The sequence below is a fragment of the Microcaecilia unicolor genome, chromosome 3, assembly GCF_901765095.1.
Source record: "Microcaecilia unicolor chromosome 3, aMicUni1.1, whole genome shotgun sequence".
NCBI classification, from domain to species: Eukaryota; Metazoa; Chordata; class Amphibia; order Gymnophiona; family Siphonopidae; genus Microcaecilia; species Microcaecilia unicolor.
The window spans coordinates 34794069-34819673 of record NC_044033.1 but is presented as its reverse complement, the minus strand read 5'-3'; the positions used below and the strand labels follow the sequence as shown (position 1 = coordinate 34819673).

Genomic DNA, 25605 nt, shown 5'->3' with positions numbered 1-25605 from the left:
CAATCAATTGTGTAAGATTTAAGGTATCAAAAGAGACATCACCTCCTTCCACCATAGGTTGATTAGTATCTTTCTTTTTATATGGTAACAAAATATATCTTAGAAACTGGTGGATATGCATTTTCAGTAATCTTCAATATCTCTTGTAGATATTTTTTAAAGGTAATAAACGGAGCTATTGCTGGCCTTTTAGGAAAATTTATCAAACGTAGAGTATTAGCTCTTTGTTTTCCAAATTTTCAGTTTTATATTTTATATTGCAAAAGTTTATTTTCTTTCATAAGACTCATCTAAGCTTGCTGAAGATTTTCTATTTTACCCTTATTGGATTCAATATTTTTTTTCAACAGTTTTAACTTTTGTTTCAAGCACACCTATTTTTCATATAGGAGCCATAGAACATTGGCTTACTGAAATCAGTTTTTGTGAGAAAGGGGTTTCCAAACCCAGAAGGGCTTCCCATATAGTATGAAGAGTAATCTTCTGAGGTTTTTGAGGCAAATAAGACTTACTGAGAGCTGTAGTTTCAAACTCCTTCCCCTCTAAGGATTGTTCCTCTCCTACCGATTTAGAATCCAGCTTAACTCTGGGTTCTGCCTGTATCTCAGCTTCCTGGCTGGAAAATGCAAACGCTCCTTCGTTGCAACCTGCCCCCACTGAGCGGAGTCCACGAGCGTCATCACACGGGGCTCCAGCGCACGCCGTGGGTCTCCTTCCACCACTGCCTCCAGCAGCGAAGAATCTTGCTCTGAGATTCGTCCAGTTGCAGTGTAGCGGTCCATCGGTCCAACCCTCAGTGCAGCAGGTGTTGCGGGTCCAACACGCTGCTTACCCCGCCTCTTAGGCACACAGGTAAGAAGAACGCTTACACTAGGAAAAAGATTGGGGGCGACTTCAGGAGTTGTATCAGGGGTGGACCCAGATGACTTCGGATCAGTGGGTCCTGGAAGTCATTTGTGATGGATACACCTTGGAGTTTGCCCGGCCTCTGTAGGGCGCTTTTTTGTTTTCCCTTTGGCAGGTAAAGGCAGTCCACCAAACTTTGCAGAGGTTGATCAAACTCAGGGCTGCTGTTCCAGTGTTGTCTGACGAGCTAGGCATGGGTCATTATTCTATCTATTCTATAGTACCCAAAAAAGAGGGCTCATTCTATCCCATTGTGGATCTCATGGGGGTGTATCGGGCTGGCCATGTATCATCCTTTCGAATTGCGACTTTGCAATTGGTAATAGTTGCAGTTCAGCCAGGCAAATTCCTTACATCCATCGATCTCACAGAAGCATACCTGCACATTCTGATTTGACCCAGCCATCAGAGGTTTCTGCGCTTTGTGGTTTTAGGAAGGCATTATCAGTTCTGTGCGTTTCCTGTTTTACCTTCTCCAAGGTTGTGGTGGTGGTAGCAGCCACGTTGCATCAGGAGGGTATCCTGGTTCATCCATATTTGGAAGATTGGGTGATTCAAGCAAAATCTACAATCATTAGGCTGGGTAGTCAACCTGGCTAAGAGCCATCTCATCCCCTTTCAGCAGTTGGAGTATCTCAGAGTTTGTTTTGACCCGTGTCCGGAATGGGTGTTCTTCTGGGAGGCAAGAATTCAGAAGCATCAGAACTGGATCTGCTCTCTTGCTTTCTCTGTATCCTCAGACACATGATTTCCTCCTGGTGCTGAGTTCCATGGTGGCGGCGACCTTGGAGGTAGTTCAGTGGGCCAGGGCTCACGTGCAACCATTACTGTATGCTGTCCTAGCCAAATGGTTTCCCCGGTCTCATTCTCTAGAAATCCCCTTTCTTCTTCGAGGCCTTGCACGGCGTAATCTCATGCAGAGTGTGGAGCTGGATCCGCCACTAAGGACTATTTTTTTTTTTTTTTTTTAAATTCTTACATTTGTACCCCGCGCTTTCCCACTCATGGCAGGCTCAATGCGGCTTACATGGGGCAATGGAGGGCTAAGTGACTTGCCCAGAGTCACAAGGAGCTGCCTGTGCCTGAAGTGGGAATCGAACTCAGTTCCTCAGTTCCCCAGGACCAAAGTCCACCACCCTAACCACTAGGCCACTCCTGCACGGTGGATTCCAGTCTTTCATGCTTGGGGGAGCATCGTTCAGCTCTGGTTCAGTGGTCCTATGAGGAGTCTCATTGGTTGATCAATTGATTAGAAACCAGAGCAATTCGGCTAGCGTTGGAGGCCTTTCTTGATTTGATCCAGGGCAAGGCAGTGCGGGTCTTTTCAAACAATGTGACAATGATGGCATATGTAAACCGGCAGGTAGGCAATAAGAATCATTTATTGGCACCGGAGAAACTTTGCTGATGGAATGGGTAGAAGCTCATCTTCAGGACCTGTCTGCAGCTCATGTCATGAGAGTTGAAAATTTTCAGACTGACTTTCTAAGTAGACATGTAATAGATCCCAGAGAGTGGTTTCTGGGAGCCACTGCCTTCGATATGATTTGTCCACACATGGGGCCGGTCTTGGATCTGATGGCCACCTTTTCCAATGCCAAGGCTACACACTTTTTCAGTCATCGTAGGGATTCTCAGAGGGCCTAAATATATTGGTACAGTCTTGGCCGACGGAAGGCTCCTTTATGTATTTCCACCATGGTCTCTGATTAGCAGAGATCTCCATTGAATCAGTTGACATGAGGGTCCTGGGGTGTTGGTTGTTCTGGATTGTCACTGCAGGCTGTGGTACAGAGACTTGGTTTGTCTTATGGCTGGGCTCTTGAGAGGTCGGACCAGTGGAAGAGAGGTTACTCTGGTCTGGTGATTTAGACTTTCAGTTTCAGGAATTTTTCTACATCACTGGGGCATATTCAAGTTTGGCGAGTTTTCGAAGGCTGGTGCAGTGATTGGTCCATTGTTCCTCTTCATGCGTCCTTACTACTGATTTTGAAGTTTTTGCAGGATGGCTTTTTTTTTTGTTTGTTTTTTTGTTACATTTGTACCCCGCGCTTTCCCACTCATGGCAGGCTCAATGCGGCTTACATGGAGCAATGGAGGGTTAAGTGACTTGCCCAGAGTCACAAGGAGCTGCCTGTGCCTGAAGTGGGAATCGAACTCGGTTCCTCAGTTCCCCAGGACCAAAGTCCACCACCCTAACCACCTGGCTTTGCTGTCCAAATGGCAGCATTGGTGACCTTTCCCAACTTTATTCAAGGCAAGCAGCTTCTCATCCAGATATCGTTTGTTTCTTACAGGTGGTTCGTCTCCTTTGATCTCCAGTTCATTTGACACTGTCCTCCTGGGATTTCATCCTCGTCTTATTGATCTTGATATCTCCTCCTTCTGAGCCTTAGGGTAAGGTCCATGTGCGTACAGCTCCCCAGAAGACGGTCTTTTAGGTTGCCATCATGTCTGCCCGTCATATTTTGGAGCGTCAAGCATTTTCCTGTTGGGCTCCTTTTCTTGTGTTCACTAAGGAGTGTGTGGTGTTGAGACCGGTTCCAGCCTTCTTTTCCCAATGTGATCTCACCTTTTCATGTCCATTTCCCTACCGGTGTTGGGTCAGTGCAACTGTTCTTCTGAAAACAGCGGTTAAGGAAGCTGCATGTTCGAAGAGTCATGCATGTACATGAGGAGGATTCAAGAGTTTGTCATTCAGACTGCCTCTTTGTTTTGGTGGGGTCATTGGAGAGGACAAGCAGCATCCAAGGCCACATTGCTCATTGGATTAAGGAGATTATGACATCAGCCTATCTGTTAAAGAAGAAAATGGTTCCTGCTTTCCTTAAGGTTCATTCCACCAGGGGACAAGCAGCATCATGGGCAGAATGTTCTTTGATTTTTGCCTGTGTAGATTTGTAAGGCAGTGGTGTGATCGTCCTTATGTTCATTTGTTCGTTACTACTGAGTTGATGTCCAGGTGAGACAAGATGCAAATTTTGGGGCATGCGTGCTTCAGGTGGGGCTTGCTGGGTTCCAGCCTTAAATGGTCACTGCTTTGATATTTCCCATTTGTCTGTGCCAATCTGTGGGAACGCTATAGAAAAAGAAGTTAGATCTTACCTGCTAATTTTCTTTCTTTTAGTCCCTCCAGACCGGCCACAGAACCCACCCGTGCTTTATATTCAGTGCTTTTATCTTGTTTGTGGAAGAGATTCGTGATGTTTCTGGCGGTTGAGTCTGCAGGATATGAATGTGGTTTGGTTTCGGCTCACTATATACATATATATAGATATAGATATAGATATGAGATTCCAAACTTCTCACTTGTTTGCGTTCTTACTATGGGCAGCAACACTTGGTCCTCTGGGTTAGCAGGTGGACCTTCAGTTCTGAGAGGGAATGGATCATCTATAGTCGCGGAAAGGTCTGTTTGGCTGTTCAAGGACTGGCTTTAGGGGGACTGCACAGCCCACTTTTTAGGTAACTTAGAAGTCAGTAGTTCTCAGTCTCCACCTGCTGGTAGAGATGCATAACACATTTGTCTGTGCCTGTCTGGAGGGACTAAAAGAGAAAATTAGCAGGTAAGATCTAATTTCTCCTTTGTGTAAAGTTTTATTTTGTGTGATTGTCTTTATAATTGAGCTATGTCTTTATTTTTTTTTTCCCTTGCAGTTGGCTCTGCAGTGTGTGTTAGCGGCCAGGGAGCTTGTCCCACTATCAAACACTGTAACATCAGTGACTGTGAAAACGTTGGATTGTATATAACCGATCATGCACAGGTGCACTTTTTTTTTTCCTCCCCCCTCTTCAAAGCAGCAGTTGTCTTCTGTTCCTTAGGCTTTCAGTTCAGCTGTGGAGCCTTAATTCCAACAACCCTGGGTCTTTTTCTTTTTATAACAGAAAAATGTCCAAAAAGTACAAAGTGGCAGATGGACCTTTTTTTGTCCAAAACTCTGTTTTTGAAACATATTTTAAAGACTTTTTCTATGCAGTTCGTCTGCGTTGCATCCAGATCACAAAGGGGTGGAATTTGGGCATTCTCAGAACTTGGACATTTTTCTGCCATAGTGGAACAAAGCAAAAACATCCAGGGTTAAAAGTTAGACGTTTTGGTCTAGACCCGTTTTAATCACAACTAAGTCACAAAAAGGTGCCCTAAATGACCAGTTGACCACTGGAAGAATTAAGGCATGACCCTGTCCCATTCCCAAAGATGTGAAAGAAATAATAAATACCAGCCTCTGACAGCTTCAGATGTTATGACCAGACCTATTAGAGCAGCAAGCAGGTCTTTGGAGTAGCCTAGTGGTCGGTGCAGTGCACTGTAGAGAAAGGAACCCAGGTCCATATCTCACTCTTACAGTTGTGGTGAAAAGTGTGAGCCCTCAAAACCCACCCAAAACGTACTGTACCCACATATAGGTTAACCCTTCAGACAGAAGAGCTTTTGTAGTGGTGTACAGTTGAGTACAGTAGGTTTTTGGTGGGGTTTGGAGGGCTCACCATACAATATAAGGGGGGTGTAACGGTGAGATGTGTACCTGGAACCTTTTATGTGAAGTTCACTGCAGCACTCCTTAGGGTGCCTCACTGCTCTGCTGGGATGTTTGTGGTGCCAGTCTGCTAAGAATGCTGGCCCCCTATATGTGCCCAATGGCTTGTTTTTGTGCGTTTTTCCCTTGCGTGTTTGAAAATGGTACAAAAGTAAAATGCACTGAGCACAAAACGTCTTCAGAATGTCTAAGAAATGGTCATTTTCTAAACAAAAAGAAAAACGTTTTTCTGGTTCGAAAATGGCCATGTTTGCCATTTGATTTTTGGATGTTTTCAGCAAAACATTCAAAACAAATTTGGATGTCATATTGAAAATGTCCCTTCATATATCCAGATTTTAGTCCATTTATTGCAGTGATAGTTCTGGGCCAGGACCCTTTTCATCACAGCTGCTTCAAGAACCTTGCAATCATTGGCACTAAATTAGGCTGTTAGATGATGCCTTGATGACCTACTGCCTCTCGTGCATGGTGTTTCTCCGAGGACAAGCAGGCTGCTTGTTCTCATGATTGGGTCGTTGTCCGCGACGGCCCACGAGATTGGCAAATCTTTTAAGCAAACAAAAAAACTTTTTTTAGCGTCCCTCTGGACCGGACCAGGATTGGACTGATGGGTTGTGTACGCCTTCCAGCAGGTGGAGACTGAGAACGTACTGGCGCGCGGGCAGAGCGAAGTGCGCATGCGCAAATGGCTTCCCGCCCGCAGCGTGAGTGTGCCCTCAGTTCTTTTTTTTATCCACGTCTGGAGTGACACGGTATTCCGCTGCGCTTTTTTGGCCCAGGAGACTTCTTCAAGCGTCACCGTTTCCCTTCTTTCTTTCTTTCTTTCTTTCTTTCTTTCTTTCTTTCTTTCTCTTTGTGTTTCACAAAATACTAAAAAAATATATATAATAATAACTTTTCCCTTTATTTCTTAGTTTTTTCACATTTGTTTGTTTCCTTTTTTCGTTGCGGCCGGTTTTTAGGCTGCTTGGCCGGGTTTTATTTTCCTTTTTTGTGCCTTTTTACTGGCACAATCGACTCCTTTAATTTCACAGCCGCTGTTTTCCATCCATGTCATCGAGGACACCCAGCGGCTTCAAGCGTTGTACTCGGTGCAAATGGACCATCTCGGGTACCGACCCCCACGCGTGGTGTCTCCAGTGCTTTGGGCCCGATCATCTGCCAGCTGCTTGTAAGCTGAGTTCTTTAATATAAAAACAGACCCACGTGTCTCGGGAGGCTCAACGTGAAAAACATTTTGCGGATCGGTCCGGTCCTTCGACGTCTGCATACACATCGGTACCGAGGTCGTCGAGGGAAGCATCGACTTCGAGAGCGCAGGTAATGGCTGCCGAACCACCACATTGTACTGGGAGCAGCGAGGCATCGAGTGGGTCTCCACCTATCTCGAGGCTTTCTGCTATGCAGGCCCCCCGGGACCGACCCTCGTCGGACCTGGCCTCTTCAGTACCGAGAAGTCTCAATGATGGGCGTCGTGCGAAGGCTAAGAAGCACCGTCATCGTTCTCCTTCCATGTGTGGTACCGAGAGATCCGGGGAGCCGAGGGATTTGGCACCTGAGAAGCGTTGGCGCTTGGATGACCGCTCACCCTCTATACAGGAGGTGCCGTTGCGTCGGTCTTCTGGCAGCCCGGTACCGGCTCTCGAGCCCCCTCAGATTCTGCCACCGGCTGCTGTACCGACTCCCCAGCCTTTTCCGATGGAAGCTCTCGACATGCGTATCGGGGCCCTTCTTCCAGAGCTTCTGGAGGGGTTGCTGCGGCAGTCCACTTCTGCACCGACTGTGGAAGCGGCATCTGGTCCTTCGCCTGTGGTGAGGTCCCCGTCCTCGGTGCCGCTTGCGGCATTGGTTGCCACCCGGATCGATTCGACGTTGGCGGAGGAAGCTTCGCTGCAGACCAGGCAGGGATCGACTTCTCGACATCCCCCGCGAGGTTATTGTTCCTCGATGTTGAGGCAGGCTCGGGTTCAGGCTGCTCTTAGGGAGCTTTTGTCCAATACCGATGATGAGCGCTCGTGGGAGGAAGAGGAAGATCCCAGATACTTTTCTGATGAAGAGTCTTGTGGGGTTCCCTCTGATCCTACTCCGCCAATTGAAAGAAGGTTATCTCCACCTGAAAGTCTTTCTTTTTCCTCCATTGTTCGGGAAATGTCTAAGGACATTCCCTTCCCTATGGAGGTTGTGGATGAGCCCAGGGCCGAGATGCTCGAGGTCTTGGATTATCCTCCTCCACCTACAGAGGTTGCAATGGCTCCCTTGCATAACACGCTCAGGGAAGTTCTTATGTGAAACTGGTCGTTCCCTCTTTCTAATCCAGTGGTTCCCAAGAAAACTGAGTCCCAATACAGAGTCCATGGTGGTGGATTCTGCTCTCAAAAGAGCCAAGAGTACTAGAGACTATGCCTCGGCGCCCCCAGGCAGAGAGTCTAGGACCTTGGATTCTTTTGGGAGGAAAATGTATCAGGCCGCTATGCTCGCAGCCAAGATTGAAACATACCAGCTCTACACGAGCATTCACTTGCGGAACTCAGTGAGGCAACTATCCAGTTTGGTTGAAGCACTTCCTCCGGAGTTCGCCGAACCTTTTCGCCAGGTGCGCAGACTCTCATGGGCTGGATCATAAGACCCAGCAGCGAATGGCGGATGTTCCTTGCCGGGGTGATAACCTTTTTGGAGAAAAAGTAGAGAACATGGTCGATCAGATCAAAAAGCACCATGATGCTATGGATTCTTTCTCTCCCGCCGGGTGTCTTCTGCTACCACCTCCTCATCTAGGAGGTTTTTTGGAAGGAAGAGGAGTGCTTCCTATTCCTACAATAGGCGTAGGTACACTCCTGCTTCTCGGCAGCCTGTTCAGGCTCAGTCCCAGCACGCTCGTTCTCGTCAACGGCTTGCACCTAAGGCCCCTGCGGCTCCCCAGCAAAAGCCATTACCTGCGCTCTCTCCATGGCCTAGTGGTTAGGGTGGTGGACTTTGGTCCTGGGGAACTGAGTTCGATTCCCAGCACAGGCAGCTCCTTGTGACTCTGGGCAAGTCAATTAACCCTCCATTGCCTGCCACATTGAGCCTGCCATGAGTGGGAAAGCGTGGGGTACAAATAAATAAAATAAGGGACGGGCTTTTGACTGGCTCCAGTGCAGCATAGCCTCAGAAAAAGTATCCATGCCGGACGACTTGCTGGTCGGAGGGAGGTTGATATTTTTTCACCAAAGGTGGCCTCTCTTAACCTCCAGTCGGTGGGTTCTTCAAATAGTTTGGTCAGGATACACCCTGAATCTGGTATCCAAACCTCCGAATTGCCCACTGGGAGCTCATTCTTACAGCTCCCAGCACAAGCAGGTACTTGCAGAGGAACTCTCCGCCCTTCTAAAGGCCGATGCAGTCGAACCCATACCATCAGGAGAAGAAGGGCTGGGATTCTATTCCAGGTACTTCCTTGTACAAAAGAAAACGAGGGATGCGTCCCGTCCTAGACCTAAAGGCCTTGAACGAATTCCTAGTCTGAGAAAAGTTCAGGATGGTTTCCCTGGGCACCCTTCTTCCCATGATTCAGGAAAACGATTGGCTATGCTCTCTGGACTTAAAGGATGCCTATACCCACATCTCGATACTCCCAGCTCACAGGAAGTATCTTCGATTTCGGTTGGGAATTTTCAGTACTGTGTACTGCCCTTTGGTCTCGCGTCTGCGCCCAGGGTTTTCACAAAGTGCCTGGCAGTTGTCGCAGCATCGCTACGCAGACTGGGAGTGCATGTGTTCACTTATCTCGACGATCTGCTGATGAAGAGCACTTCAGAGGCAGGTGCTCTACGGTCCATGCGGATGACTATTCGAGTGCTAGAATTACTGGGGTTCGTGATCAATTATCCCAAGTCCCATCTGGTCCCGGTTCATAAATTGGAGTTCATTGGAGCTCTTTTGGACACACGGACGTCTCAAGCTTATCTTCCCCGGGCAAGGGCAGACAGTCTCCTGGTCCTAGTGTCCATGGCTCGAACTTCTCATCAGATCACAGCTCGGCAGATGTTGAGACTTTTAGGACACATGACTTCCACAGTTCATGTAACTCCCATGGCACACCTACATATGAGATCAGCTCAATGGATTCTTGCTTCCCAGTGGTGCAAGGCCACAGGGGATCTAGAGGATGTGATCCATCTCTCCACCGATTTTTGCAGTTCCCTTCAGTGGTGGACCATTCGATCCAATTTGACCTTGGGACGCCCATTCCAAATTTCTCAGCCACAAAAAGTGCTGACGATGGATGCATCCCTCCTGGGGTGGGGAGCTCATGTAGATGGACTTCACACTCAAGAAGCTTGGTCCTTTCAGGAAAAGGGTCTTCAGATCAACCTCCTGGAATTACGAGCGATCTGGAACACTCTAAAGGCTTTCAGAGTTTGGCTGTCCAACCACATCATTTTGATTCAGACAATCAGGTTGCTATGTACTACACCAGCAAGCAGGGGCACACCAGATCTCGCCCTCTGTGTCGGGAAGCCGTTCAGATGTGGCGTTTGGCATGCCGTCACGGCATGTTTCTTCAAGCCACATATCTGGCAGGCGTAAACAACAGTCTGGCCAACAGATTGAGCAGGATCATGCAACCTCATGAGTGGTCGCTAAACATGTGCGTTGTCCACAAGATCTTCCGAGTGTGGGGCACCCCCTCGGTGGATCTTTTTGGCACTCAGATCAATCACAAAGTCCCTCAATTCTGTTCCAGATTTCAGGCCCACGACGGACTAGCGTCAGATGCCTTTATCCTACATTGGGGGACAGGCCTTCTGTTTGCGTATCCTCCCATATCTATAGTAGGGAAGACTTTGCTGAAATTCAAGCAAGACCGCGGAACAATGATTCTGATTGCTCCCTTCTGGCCTCGTCAGATCTGGTTTCCTCTTCTTCTGGAGTTGTCCTCCGATGAACCATGGAGATTGGAGTGTTTTCAGACCCTCATCACCCAGAACGAGGGGTCGCTTCTACATTCCAACCTCCAGTTTCTGGCTTTCACGGCCTGGATGTTGAGAGCTTAGAAGTTGCCTCCTTGGGTCTTTCAGAGGGTGTCTCCCGAGTCTTGCTTGCTTCCAGGAAAGATTCCACGAAAAAGTGTTATTCTTTCAAATGGAGGAGGTTTGCCTTCTGGTGTGACAGCAAAGCCCTAGATCCTTTTAATTGTCCTACATGGACCTTGCTTGAATACCTTCTACACTTATCAGAGTCTGGTCTGAAGACCAACTCCGTAAGAGTTCATCTTAGTGCAATTAGTGCTTTCCATTATCATGTAGACGGTAAGCCTATCTCTGGACAGCCTTCAGTTGTTCACTTCATGAGAGGTTTGCTTTTGTCAAAGCCCCCTGTCAGACCTCCACCAGTGTCATGGGATCTCAACGTCGTTCTCACCCAGCTGATGAAAGCTCCTTTTGAGCCACTGAATTCCTGCCATCTGAAGTACTTGACCTGGAAGGTCATTTTCTTGGTGGCTGTTACTTCAGCTCGTAGAGTCAGCGAGCTCCAGGCCCTGGTAGTGCATGCACCTTATATCAAGTTTCATCATAACAGAGTAGTCCTCCGCACTCACCCTAAGTTCTTGCCGAAGGTGGTGTCTGAGTTCCATCTGAACCAGTCAATTGTCTTGCCAACATTTTTCCCCGTCCTCATACCCGCCCTGGTGAAGACAAGTTGCACACCTTGGACTGTTTTACGTGGAGCGGACAAAGCCCTACAGACAGTCCGCCCAATTGTTTGTTTCTTTCGATCCCAACAGGAGAGGAGTCGCCATCGGAAAACGCACAATCTCTAATTGGTTAGCGGATTGCATATCCTTTACTTATGCCCAAGCAGGGCTGATTCTAGAGGGCCATGTCACGGCTCATAATGTCAGAGTCATGGCTGTGTCAGTGGCTCACTTGAAGTCAGCTTCTATTGAAGAGATTTGCAAGGCTGCAACGTGGTCATCAGTCCACACATTCACATCTCACTACTGCCTTCAGCAGGATACCCGATGCGACAGTCGGTTTGGGCAGTCAGTGCTGCAGAATCTGTTCGGGGTTTAGGATCCAACTCCACCCCCTAGGCCCATTTCTGTTCTGTTCCAGGCTGCACTCTCACTTAGTTGTGTTTCTTTTCAGGTGAATCTCTGTTATGTCCACGCTGTTGCGAGGCCCAATTGACCAATGTTCATTGTTTTGAGAGAGCCTGGGTGCTAGGGATACCCCAATCGTGAGAACAAGGAGCCTGCTTGTCCTCGGAGAAAGTGAAGATACATACCTGCAGCAGGTATTCTCCGAGGACAGCAGGCTGATCTCACAAACCCACCCTCCTCCCCTTTGGAGTTCGTCTAGTTCTCTGTTTTGCTTTTTATTAAACTGAGGAGGCACGCTCGCGCCTTGGGCGGGAAGCCGTTCGCGCATGCATGGTTCGCTCTAGAAAGTTTTTTTGTTTGCTTAAAAGATTTGCCAATCTCCTGGGCCGTCACGGACGACGACCCAATCGTGAGAACAATCAGCCTGCTGTCCTCGGATAATACCTGCTACAGGTATGTATCTTCACTTTTTGCATCATCTCCATCCTTAGCCAACCTGGACAGCGAAAGACCTGAGTCAGGGCCAAAAAAAGGTTCTTTTGTGTCACAATGTACAGTATTGTGATTGGGTCAGCCCCTTAATTTTCTTTTCATATTTCCTTTCTCTCTCAGAATTATCCTGGTTTAATATATTTGCTTATTTTACTAAGTGCTGCCTTGTAACGCTTCCCACAGGGAATTTATGAAGACAATGAGATTTCTAATAATGCATTAGCTGGCATTTGGGTTAAAAACCACGGAAACCCTATTATTAGACGGAATCACATTCATCATGGACGTGATGTTGGTGTTTTCACATTTGACCATGGCATGGTAAAGTTTATTTTTCTTTTGCATAATATTTTCTAATATGTCAACTAAGTTTTGAAAGTTTTGTGATGTACTTTGAATGTTTGCAAAGTGCTTAAAATAGGTGATAACAGATGCCGTTTAATTTAGTTATAGAACAGCTAATTTATTTGGCTTATTCTAGTATGTACTATCTCCTGACCCTTTTGGGGAAAAGCTACATTTTTTAAATACTAAGGTAAGCTGCATTGAGCCTGCCATGAGTGGGAAAGCGCGGGGTACAAATGTAACAAAAAAAAATATATGTAGTAATGTTAAGGAATCTGCTTTAGTTTCTAGAAGAACCATATGTCAGTGTGACATTAGTATTGCACACAGCACACGTTCCTAATTTTGGAATGGTTTGTTCTGTATGAATTACTGGTGTTATAGATTTCTTTGATCTTTGTCGAAGTTCTGGGTAGATCCTTTAGTAAGGGTTAGAGGAGTGCAACACAGCTTTTGAGATTGTACTGCACATTTTGTGTGTATCTATGTGTGTAAAACAAAACAATCAACCTCACCAGATTTTTTTTAAAGTCCTTTATTTTTAAAACTGTTCTTTTAAAAAAAAAAAAAAAATTGCCAAAGTGAGAGAGTGAACCAAGTTGGATAGCTGACATCGCTGTTGCCACTGGATTTCCTTTTTAAAAACAATTATTTTAATCGCTTGAGGGACAGATAAAAGGGAAAGCAGCAATTACTTACATTTTGGCAGGAACTTCTGTTTGTGGATTCCAATTTGCTCATTTGTGTCCCTGCCTGTGGCATTTGGTGAATCTTTCGGAGGCTTGCTGGGGTTGGCAACTTTGGAAGGAGACTCTGCACGATCCCTCAGGCTCAATGTGATCCTTAGTTTTGAGGTTTTAGCTCTCCAACATACCACTGGGAAGAGAGGTCACTGGGAATGTCTACTTCAGCACCTCCCGATCATAGTCATTTGTGGCAGCAACTGTACTTGCTGTGGAGGAAGTGGAGATGGGGAATAGCTGGAGTGAATCAGTTGATGTACAGGCTGTGGCGATGGTGCAAGCAGATCTGGATGGTAGCTTCATGGTCACACCTTCTGGAGTGTCATTGGTATTAGCCTTCCCAGCAAGAGGAAACCTCTCTTCTAACAAGTTATGTTCTGGTGAGGCTCGAACATTTTGACTTGCAAATTATTTTGGTGTGTTTATTGGGATTGAAATGCACTAAGGGGCCCTTTTACTAAGGCATTATAGGCCTATCATGGGCCTACTGTGTGCAGTAAAAGCTACCGCGGGATGTCCTGAGGCATCCCATGGTAGTTTGGGCAGCAGTGCATGCTACTCCCGTGGTTAAAAAAAAAAAAATTCATTTTTTGCTATGGGAGGTGTGTCTGGGGATGAAGAGTAGGTATGCCTGTGCTAATTGTGTAGCGTGAGCACATTACCATATGCTACCTGATTAGCGCAGGAGTAGTACGGGAACCCTTACTGTCTCCTAAATAGGTGGTGGTAAGGACTCCCGGCGGTAATGGCAATACGCTAATGGGGAAATTAGTGCATGGTCATTAAAAAATAAAAAAAGCCAACTGTGGCCATGTCCATTTTTCAGCCATGCTAGAAAGTGGCTAGAGTGCACAGCAAACCCATGTATTAATCGAAGCTCTGGCCACTTTCTAGTTCACCTTAGTAAAAGGACCCTTAAGTCTCTCGAGTTACAAGGCTAGAAGAGGAAACTTGAAGACCCTATTTATTTATTTGGATTTATTGACCACCTTTATGAAGAGATTCACCCAAGGCGGTGTACAGCAGGTACAATTTCCTGATGTAGAACAGAATGCCAAGAAAAGGCTCTGCATTAGGAACTCTTTCTCCGATTTTGAGAGTGGACTTTTATTGTACAGAGCTGTTATTTTTTAATGCAACAATCCATGCACTTGAATGTTGCTTGGTTGACTTGATCTCTGAGGCAGATGTTAGTTTATGCTGAAACACGGCCCGTGTTGGGTCATTAATAAAGTGCACCGATTCCACTCTTGAGAACCCTTTGTGCTTTTTTCTGGACTGCTTTTGCTGTGTACTCTGACCCCCTCCATTGTATGGTGATAAGGACTGATGACGACTAAAATTATTTTTACCTGTACACATACTTAGGGGCCCATTTTCAAAGCACTTAGGTTAGTGTGGAACTTTGTAAGTCCTAGGTACTTTGAAAGTACACCTCTAAGTATCCTTCCAATCTAGAGGCTTGAAATGTCTAAATTTAATTTGAAACTTTTTCTCTTAAGTGGCTATGTGCTATGGGGTGACATCACTTCTTTTCTCATGAGCTATGGGAGATGATTATTATTGTTGTTGTTTTAATAAGGGATGTGCATTTGTTAGCATTCCTTAAGAAAAAAAATTGGTACATCCTAATTTAACACATGAAAAAAAAATTCAAACCAGGTCAAAAAGGAACTAAAAATTTTTGACCAGTTCACAGCCTTGTTTAATGGTTGTATCAGCCTTACAACATGAGATGACAGTGGTTAAACATCAGGTCTCTACCTAGAAGAGACAGTTAAGGTGCCTCAGATTTCAGAGAGAGCTTTTTATTAAACACTTTAGTAATCTATAGGAAATTGGAAGCTCTATTAAATTCTCAGCAAATAAAAAATGTACATTTTTTTTTAACTTTCTACATGTTCTGGTTTTGTTCATGGAGGAAGATGAATAGTGGCATGCCACAGAGTTCCATGCTGGGACTGGTGCTTTTCAACATACTTATAAATGATCTAGGATTGGGAACGATGAGTGAGGTGATCAAATTTGCAGTTATTAATTCACATGCAGCCTGTAGGAAACTGCAAAAGGACCTTACGACACTGGAAGACTGCATCAAGTGACGGATGAAATTTAATATAGACAAGTAGAATGTGATGCATATTAGGAAGACTAACCCAAATTATAGCAACATATGAGGCTCCTTAGTAGATGACTGCAGATGAAAACCTGTTCGATCCATCCAGTCTGCCCATCAAGATAAACTCATAAGGAATGATGTGATACTACATGCGTATACTTTGATCTTGATTTTTTCTTGCCATTTTTGGGGCACAGACCATAGAAGTCTGCCCAGCACTGGCTTGTTCCCCAGTTACTGAAGCTGAATCTGTCCAGCCACGATCAGGGCACAGTCCATAGAAGTCTACCCAGCACTAGCTTTGCTTCCCAATTACTGGTTTTGCCATCTAACCACAGCTAAGCTTGTTTGGTTCCATGCATTCTATACAAGATTCCTTTGTGTTTGTCCCATATATTTTTTAATTTTGTTACTGTTTTCATCTCCACCACTTCCCACGGGAGGGCATTCCAGGCATCTACCACCCTCTCCTTGAAAAAGTACTTCCTGATATTATTCCTGAGCCAACCCCTCTGCAACTTCAATTCATGTTCTCTAGTTCTGCCACCTTGCCATTTCTGGAAAGAGTTTGTTTGTAAATTAATATCTTTCAAATATTTGAATGTCAGTATCATATTGCCCTTGTCTCTTTTTTTCTCCAGGGTGTACATGTTCAGGTCCTCAAATCTCTCCTCGTATGTCTTATGACACAAATCCCACACCATTTTCGTTGCTTTTCTCTGAACAGCTTAATCTCTTTATGTCCTTAGCAAGATATGGCCTCCAAAACTGAACACAAGTGGGGCCTCGCCAACCTCCTTTCTTCTTCTGGTTATACCCCTCTCTATGCAGTCTAGTATCGTTCTGGCCACGACCACCAAGCCTTGTTGCATTGTTTCATCATCTTGAGATCCATGGACACCCATCACCCTAAGCTCTCATGAGCTTTTGCTTATCAATCTCTCTCCTCCTATCTGGTGCATCACTCCGCACTTCTTGTCATTAATAGTTAAATTTTAAATGCCAGACCTTTGACCATTCTTATTTTTGGAAATCTCTTTTCATAGTTTCTACTTCCTCCAGGGTATCCACTCTATTGGCTCTCTTTCGTGTCATCCAAAAAAAGGCAAGAAATGTAGATGTCACTGTGGACAGTACATTCAAATATTCTGGTCTGTGTGGAACGGTGTTGGCCAAAAAAATAATGGAATTTTAGCAATTTTTAGGAAAGGAATAGGGAATAATATAAAAATATGCCTCTGAATCAATTCATGGTGAGACTTGAGTATTGTGTGCATTTCTGTTCACTGCATCTCAGAAATGACATAGTAGACTTAGAAAAGGTATAGAGAAGAGCAACCAGAATTATCAAGGAGGTTGAACAGTTCTCAGGAGGAAAGGTGAAAGAGGTTAGGGTTCTTCAGCTTAGAGAAGTAATGGCTGTGGGGGGGGGGGGGGGGGTTCATATGATAGAGTGGAGTGGAACGGGTAAACGTGAATCTAATGGTTACTGTTTTTCAAAAAGTACAAACACTAGGGAACACGTCCTTGCATTTTTCTCTACAAGTGTCTGCTTTGTCTGCAGTGTTTAAGTGATGCATAGCTCTAATCTGCAGGTTAGCCAGCAGTGATGTATATTATAAAATATATACAGATGTGACTGGTATAAAGAATTCCATATCATCTAGTTTGGCTGCTACTTTATTGAAGGCAGCAAGATGTTTCACTGCTCTAGGGGAGTAGATGAATGAAAATCGTCTGCCTGTTATTCTGGATAAAACTGAATTGATGGTCTTGGGCAGATCTAGAAACTCAGAGCATTCAGCAATAGTTCCATTAGAAATGCATCAGATTTGAGGTGACTTCTCAGGTGTGCAGCTTAGGGGTCATTCTTGATCATTTGTGTTTGAAAATGCACATAAAGAGGTACATGTTTTGCCTTCTATAGGCTGCACATGCTTTGGAGGCTTTTGAGATTTTTTTTTTTTTTTAAATCTACAGATGATTTTTACGCTTTGTAGCGCTATAGAAATGCTAAATAGTAGTAGTAGTAATCTGTTTTGTATGCACTGATGATCATTAAACTGGACTATTACAATTTTGTATTTGGGGGTTACCCATTGCATATATTGCAGACAGTTCAGAACGTAGCAACCTGCTTGTTATTGGAAATGTCTTGCTTTGAACACATTCCCCCGGATTCTATATAGCATGCCTAGCATTCCGTGCCGAAATCCAAATGTATTCTTTAACAATGGGCGTAACTTAGTTGGCTTAATAATCAGCGTTATTAACAGCACTTAAAAAGCAATAATAAGCATGAATTGGCAATAATTGGAATTTACGCACTTAGCTTGCTAAGCATATTCTGTAAAGCACTGCGCCTAAATTCTAATGTATGCAGGCAAAAGGGATGTGGTTATAGGTTGGGAAATTAGGTTGGGAAATGGGCGTTTCATGGGCTTTCCAAAATTTACGTGTGTAGTTATAGAATATGGCCCACTGCGCCTAAAACTACATGCTGGGATTTGCGCCATATTTTCGTTGGTGTAAATGGAGGCACGTAGTTTTAGGCAATAGGGTATCAAATGCATCCTATATACTATGCCTAAATATAGACACCCCTTATAGAATACACTTAAGCGGAAATGTTTTCTTCACGGATTTTCTAGGCACCATATATAGAATCTAACCCATTATGGCTCACCTGGATTCATTGTATTGACTTCTGATATCCAGGAGGATCAAATTTAAAATCTTGACTTTGATCCACAAGAGTGGGGGTGCTCTCCACTACATAAATGCTACTCTGAAGATCATAGGCTTGCATGATTATTAAGATTAGAAGACTGTCATAACTCCATATTCCATCTTTCAGGTAATATATTTGTTTGAAACATGTGCTTGTGCCTTCTCAGTAGTGGACTTGACAGAATAGAATTCTTTGACTGCCATAGGAGTTAAGAACTGAATGTGTCAGAATTAAAGAAGCAGTTGCTTGGTTATTCAAACAAGCATTTTCACTATCCTGAATGCCTTTGAAAATATAATAAAAATGATGATGTGAAGTAGTAGATCAAAGAAGAGGCATATTGTTTGTACAGTTATAGTGGGGTCTAGCACTCCTTTAACATCACAGGTGTAAAATATCTCATACTAATTGTTTACAGCTACTTAATTTTCTTCAGGACATTTTCCTTTGATTTGTATCTTTGTTTCCCAGTAGCTTGAGGACTTATAGAGGATTTCCCTTTCTTATAATAATCAGGAGTAAGTTCTGAATTTCTCTTTCTCTGTAGGAAGTTGATGATTGCATTGTAAATTTAGAAAAACAAAATACACATATGTCAGGGGTTTTCAACCCTGTCCTGAGGCTTTTAAAACAACAAACAAAAGGGCTGGTTTTTGCCAGCCCAGGTGCCACAGCAGAGGGGCTCCATGTGCAGGAGGAGGTGAAAGATAAAGGCAGCTCAGTAAGTTAGAGATGAGAGAACTTCATAATCAGTAGGGAAGATAACAGTTTTGTGGTCTGACATGAGGAAACTGTATGAAAGATGTGAAATTGGGATGCTTGTGGAAATAGACTGCCCAGGGTGTGGAGCATTAGTATGAAATGAGTATGGAGTAGGTGCGACTGGGCTGATGATCTGGGAACAAGTTGAAAGGAGTGAGAGACCAGGGTGCTGGATAGAGGAGAAATGCAACCTGTGATGAGGCTCATTCCTCCTTTATATGGACACCAGTGGACTGGAGGGAGGGGGAGAGAGGGGGGTATAGGGGAAGGTGGTAGAAGGAGGGCGATGGGAGTAAAGAGTTCATTTGCACATATTCATGGAATGTTAATGGGATGAATAATTCAAAGGCATAAGGTATTTAAAGAATTGCAATAGTTATGCTGCAAAAGACCCATCTATGAGTGAGAGAGGAAAGTTGCTCCAGGTTAAAAGCTTTCGCCAAGGACAGGGAGGACGCCTTATTTTCATTTGTGGGTGATGACATCTGACAAAGCCCAGCACAAATGTGCTCCCCAGCTTCTAATAATAGAAGCTTTTGGAAGTTGCATTGCGCATGCGCTCACCTTTCCACCTGCATGTGCTGCGCGGGACCAAGGCAGTCTCACCCCCCTCCCCACACCGTGGAACCCTGAGGAGTTTTTTTTTTTCTCCTGACAGAGCCCTCATTGGTGACCTTCCTCATGATTTTCAGTCATTGTTCTGCCATTTTCTTCTGTAAGTGGCGCAGGACATTCCATTTTTCCCTTCCTACTAGTTTAATTAGAATCTTCAACATTTGTAAGTTGTTGGGGTTTTTTTTTTTTTTTTTTATATTTTACTGTGGCTCACTTTGTCCCCTTAGACCTGAGCACTCTGGTCGGGCCCAACTTAGATTTTTCTATTTTGTTTACCACTATTGAGGTGTTTGATTTTGTTGTGGCTGTTTTTCTGACCATGTTCCAAAAACCTACAGTCTGGCCATGGTGTATTTCCCACCTGACTACTGTGGGATTAGCATATGCTTTCACCTCAAAGCCTGATATTCAATACCTATACTACAGTTTTCCAAGTAACCCTAGGAATAAGGTCTCTGAACAAGTGTCTGGCCAAAGAAAAGTTAATAATGACTTCCCTGGGCATCTTAATCCCCATGATTCAGGTAAACAATTAGCTATGCTCTCTGGACTTAAAGAATTATTATACCCACATCCAGAAACATCCCAGCCACAGGATGTATCTCAGATTATGAGTAGGGAAACACCATTACCAGTATTGCATCCTGCCCTTTGGGCTCGCATCAGCTCTCAGAGTTTTTAAAAAAATGTCTTTCGTGCAACATCGCTACTCAGATAGTAGTGCATGTGTTTCCCTACCTGAATGATTTGCTGATTAAGAGCACATTGAAGAAAGGAGTTCAGGAATTGATGCACAGAATTGTTTGGATGTTAGAGCTACTAGGGTTCATGATCAACTACCCAAAGTCCCATCTCAAACTTGTACAGAATTTAGAATTCATAGGAGTCCTCCTAGACAAGACTCAGGCCCAAGCCATCCTTCCATCACAGTGCCGATGCATTAGTTGACACATGCTGCACGTTCGGCCTAGCCAGCGGGTTATAGCTCGGCAGATGTTGAGGTTGATAGGTCATATGGACTCTACTGTGCATTGCACATCTCCATTTGAGACCAGCCCAGTAGACCCTAGCTTCCCAGTGATCCCCTGCCACAGGGAACCTAGTGGATGTTGTCACTATCATCTGTTCATCTCTCATGGAGTCACTCTTGTGGTGGAAAATTTGATCTAATATGATGGAGGGACTTCCATTCCAAATTACACTACCTGACAAGATTTTAACCATAGATGCATCCAGCCTGGGTTGGGGAGCTCATGTAGATAGACTTCACACCCAGGGGTAGTGGTTGGTCTTGCCAAGAGGAACACTTTCATATCAACCTCCTGGAGCTTCGGGCAATCAGGAATGTTCTAAAGGTTTTCAGGGATTGGCTAGCGAACTGTTACAATGTACTGTGTTAACAAGCAGGGATGAATGGTCTTGTACCTCTTGAGTGAGGAATCAGTCAGAATGTGGTGTTGGGTGATCAGGTTTGGCATGCTGCTGAAAGCCACTTACCTAGCATGGAAATGCAATCGCATTATTGGTCTCTTAATATAGACATAGCCTGTATAGACATAGCCTGCAAAACCTTTGGTAGATCTCTTTGCCACTCATCTGAATAACAGAGTTCCTCAATTTTGCTCGACTGGGATCACAAGACAAATTAGCCTCGGATGTCTTCATCCTGCATTATGGGGTGGGTCCTTTCTATGCGTATCCTCTCATACTCCTAATAGGAAAAACCCTTGCTGAAACTTGAGCAGGACTGGGGAACTGTGATCCTTATCACACCTTACTGGCAATGTTCCTTCTAAGTGGAGCGGATGAGTGATTGCTTATACATTTTAGGAGTGTCACTCACAGATTTTATATGGTTGCTCACAAAAATGTTTTTTTTTTGTGTGTGTTATTTCCATATCATCAAGCTGATCAATCCATAGACTGGTGGGTTGTGTCCATCTACCAGCAGGTGGAGATAGAGAGCAAACTTTTGCCTCCCTATATGTGGTCATGTGCTGCCGGAAACTCCCCAGTATGTTCTCTATCTCAGCAGGTGGTGGTCACACACAGCAGCAGCTCTGGCTAGGCCTCCAAGCCTAATTTTTAGGTTTTGTTGAGTGCCTGGGGTTGAGGGCTCTTTTGAGCAAGTGCAAACCTGGTGGTGCCAGGTCCCTCCTTTTCTCCCCCCTCCCGCTGGCTCCGTTAAAAAAAAAAAAAAATTTTGAACGTCCTTAAAGGCGTTTATTTCGACGTTTATTTAAACGTTTATTGCAGCTACTCACTGAGACACCAGGTCGTTACAGCTCGGAGCGGACAGCAGGTAATTTTTACATTTTTATAGCGGGCAGGGGGTTCCCTGATTTATCTCCACGTGGCATATGGCGTCGGAGGGCGAGGGCGTAAAGAGTCACTCCCCGGATCGCTTGGGCGCTTCTAGAGGGGATGCGGGGGTCTTAAAGCCTGATTCGCCCTTGTTGGGTGACAGTTTCATGGCCGATGAATGTCCCGGTCCTTCCTCCGGCGTGGCGATTTTTCCCGCCATAAACGCCCATCCCCCGCTCCTCGCCTCCGCCATCTTGGCCGGCCACGCGGCTCGGACGGCTTCTTCTTGGGCCGCCCTTGAGGTTGGAGACATTAATGCCATGTACGCCCTTAATTTGGGCGACGGCACAAAAGCGGCTAAAGTTAAGCGCCGTTCTTCCCGCGCGGCTCCTTCGCGGAGTGTCGCGCTGGACGCCATATTGGATGCGCAGCATGTCTCTCCCCCGCTCTTGCGAGCGCCGGTTGAGGGTGCGTCTAGGGCTGTTGCCCAGGCTGCGGAAGTACACAGTCTGGGGGGTTTCTCCCCCGAGTTTGTTTTCCTGCTGCATCAGGCCTTCCTTATGCAAAACGCTGCCCCTGCTCCCTCGTCTGGTAAAGAGGTTGAGGTTCCCAGAGGTAAACGCCCTCGGGTTGATTCCCAGGCCTTGGAGGACTTTGTCTCCTCCGATGTAGATGAGGGCAGCGTATCTGAGGTCTCCCAACGGTCCTTTGCGGATTCCTTGGAGGAGACGGATCCCCGCTCGGATGGAGCGGATGATCCCTCTGCAGCGCGGCTTTTTAGCTCAGAGGATTTGTCCAACCTGTTGGTACAGGCCATGGACACTTTGAAGATTTCCTCTCCGGAGGACGTCTCTCCCTCAGCCCCTGTTGGCTCTGCCATTATGCTGGGGATGAAGCGCCCGCCTAGATCCTTCCACGTGCATGATGCCATGCACGCCTTAATTGCGGCTCAATGGGATGTCCCGGAAGCGAGCCTTAAAGTGGCTAGGGCTATGTCCCGCCTCTATCCTTTGACTGAAGGTGAACGTGAGGCCTATCTGTGGCCTACCGTGGATTCTTTAATCACTGCGGTGACTAAGAAAACGGCGTTGCCGGTGGAAGGTGGCACGGCCCTAAAGGACGCCCAAGACAGAAGATTGGAGGCGGCCTTAAGGTCGTCCTTTGAGGCAGCTGCTTTAAGTTTGCAGGCCTCAATTTGCGGCTCCTATGTGGCCAGGGCGTGCCTGACTATGGTGCAGCGGGCTTTCCCCTCGGATCTTTCCTTGAGGGCTGATTGGCCGGCCCTGGAATCGGGCTTAGCCTATTTGGCAGACTTGCTGTATGATGTCTTGAGGGCCTCAGCGAAAGGCATGGCTCAGACAATCTCTGCGCGGCGGTGGCTTTGGCTGAAACATTGGTCTGCTGACCACGCCTCTAAATCCCGCCTGGCTAGATTGCCTTTTAAAGGCAAGCTGCTCTTTGGGGTCGAGCTGGACAAAATCGTGACCGATCTCGGCACGTCTAAGGGCAAGAAGTTACCAGAGGTCAGGGCTCGAGCTAGTACTCGCCCTGGTACCTCCAGAGGACGGTTTCAGGAAGCCCGTCGGTACCGCCCGGGCAGGTCGGGCTCCTCTGCCCCCTCTTCCTTCAAGAGGAACTTCTCCCCCAAGCAGCATTTCTTTCGCAGAGACCGCCGTCCCGGAGGTGCTCCCTCCGGTCCTCCCCCAGGGTCTCGTACCCAATGACGGGGCCTTGGTCCACTCCCCAGTGCAGATTGGAGGACGGCTGTCCTCGTTTATGGGCGAGTGGACCACAATAACTTCAGACGCTTGGGCGCTGGAAGTCAGAAGAGACGGTTACAAGCTAGAGTTCTGCCGACCCTTAAAAGACGGGTTTGTACTCTCTCCCTGCAAGTCTCCGGTCAAAGCTGTGGTAGTGCAGCAGACCTTGAACAATCTGATCCGCCTGGGGGCGGTCGTTCCGGTGCCAGAAAATCAGCTTGGCAAGGGATGTTACTCCTTTTTCTTTGTGATACCAAAGAAAGGAGGTTCTGTACGGCCTATCCTCGACCTCAAAGGGGTCAATTGGGCCTTGAAAGTTCGGCACTTTCGCATGGAGACCCTCCGCTCTGTTATAGCGACAGTGAAGGCAGGAGAGTTCCTGGCATCCTTGGACATCAAGGAAGCGTACTTGCATATTCCCATCTGGCCTCCTCATCAACGCTTTCTGCGTTTTGCTGTACTGGGCCGACACTTCAGTTCAGAGCCCTCCCGTTCGGGTTGGCTACTGCTCCGCGGACCTTCTCCAAAGTAATGGTGGTCTTCGCGGCCTTCCTGAGGAAGGAAGGAGTTCAAGTCCATCCTTATCTGGACGACTGGTTGATCCAAGCCCCCTCTTATGCAGAGTGCGGCAAAGCTGTGAACCGGGTGGTTGCTCTTTTGAGCTCCCTGGGGTGGATCATCAACTGGGAGTAAAGCCAGCTGCGCCCGACTCAGTCCCTGGAGTATCTGGGAGTTCGATTCGACACCCAAGTGGGCAGAGTGTTCCTGCCAGACAATCGGATTGTCAAGTTTCAGGCTCAGGTGGACTAGTTCCTAGTAGCCTCTCCTATTCGGGCTTGGGACTACGTGCAGCTGTTGGGCTCTATGACGGCCACGATGGAAGTAGTGCCCTGGGCCAGGGCTCATATGAGACCACTACAACAATCTCTGCTGCTGCGCTGGACTCCGATGTCGGAGGATTATGCTGTGCGCCTTCCCTTGGACCCAGCAGTGCGCAAGGCGCTGAGCTGGTGGACGCAGACAGACAAGTTGTCTGCAGGAATGCCTCTGGTGACCCCGGAGTGGATTGTCGTCACGACAGACGCCTCTTTGATGGGCTGGGGAGCCCACTGCTTGGGAAGGACAGCGCAGGGGCTCTGGTCTCCTGCAGAGGCAAGTGGTCTATCAACCTCCTGGAACTCAGAGCCATTCGGTTGGTGTTGTTGGAGTTCATCCCGGTACTGGTGTTGAAGCCTGTACGGGTCCTGTCGGACAATGCCACGGCTGTGGCCTATGTCAACCGCCAGGGAGGTACCAAGAGCGCCCCTCTAGCCAAGGAGGCCATGAATCTATGCCAGTGGGCGGAAGCGAACCTGGAACAGCTGTCAGCGGCCCACATTGCCGGAGTCATGAATGTCAAGGCGGACCTTCTCAGTCGCCATACCTTGGAGCCCGGAGAGTGGCAGCTATCTGCTCAGGCGTTCTTGGGCATCACGAAGCGCTGGGGCCAGCCGAGCCTAGATCTGATGGCGTCATCGGCCAATTGCCAAGTGCCGCGCTTTTTCAGCAGAGGACGGGACCCTCTATCCCTGGGAGTAGATGCTCTTCTCCAACGGTGGCCGACACAAGAGCTTCTCTATGTGTTCCCGCCCTGGCCCATGTTGGGCAGGGTGCTAGACCGGGTGGCAAAGCATCCCGGCAGGGTAATCCTGGTGGGTCCGGATTGGCCCAGACGTCCCTGGTATGCGGACTTGATCAGGCTCTCAGTCGGCGATCCTCTGCGGCTGTCAGTGGAGCAGGGCCTGTTACATCAGGGTCCCGTGGTGATGGAGGATCCCTCCCCCTTTGGTCTTACGGCCTGGCTATGGAGCGGCAGCGTCTGAGAAAGAAGGGCTTCTCAGACAAGGTCATCGCCACTATGCTGAGAGCGAGGAAGCGCTCTACTTCTACTGCTTACGCCAGGGTTTGGCGTATCTTTGCAGCGTGGTGTGAAGCAGGCTCACTTTCTCCCTTCACTGCTCCAATTTCTTCAGTGTTGGCGTTCCTGCAAGAAGGTCTGGACAAAGGCCTGTCGCTCAGTTCCCTGAAAGTTCAGGTAGCGGCTCTGGCTTGCTTCAGGGGCCGCCTGAAGGGTGCTTCCCTGGCTTCGCAGCCAGATGTGGTGCGCTTTCTCAAGGGAGTTAATCACCTGCGCCCTCCTCTGCACTCAGTGGTGCCTGCGTG

General features: G+C 46.7%; 1 protein-coding gene across 2 annotated transcripts in view; it reads left to right on the top strand.

Moving 5' to 3' along the window:
- FBXO11 (F-box protein 11) overlaps window positions 1-25605 on the top strand; it is a 263583-nt gene that overhangs the window by 163570 nt on the left and 74408 nt on the right. For both annotated transcript variants that reach the window (XM_030195827.1, XM_030195826.1), the window contains exons 10-11: window positions 4564-4670; window positions 12208-12345. In XM_030195827.1, coding sequence (XP_030051687.1) covers window positions 4564-4670; window positions 12208-12345 — 245 coding nt within the window. The remainder of the gene's footprint in view (window positions 1-4563; window positions 4671-12207; window positions 12346-25605) is intronic.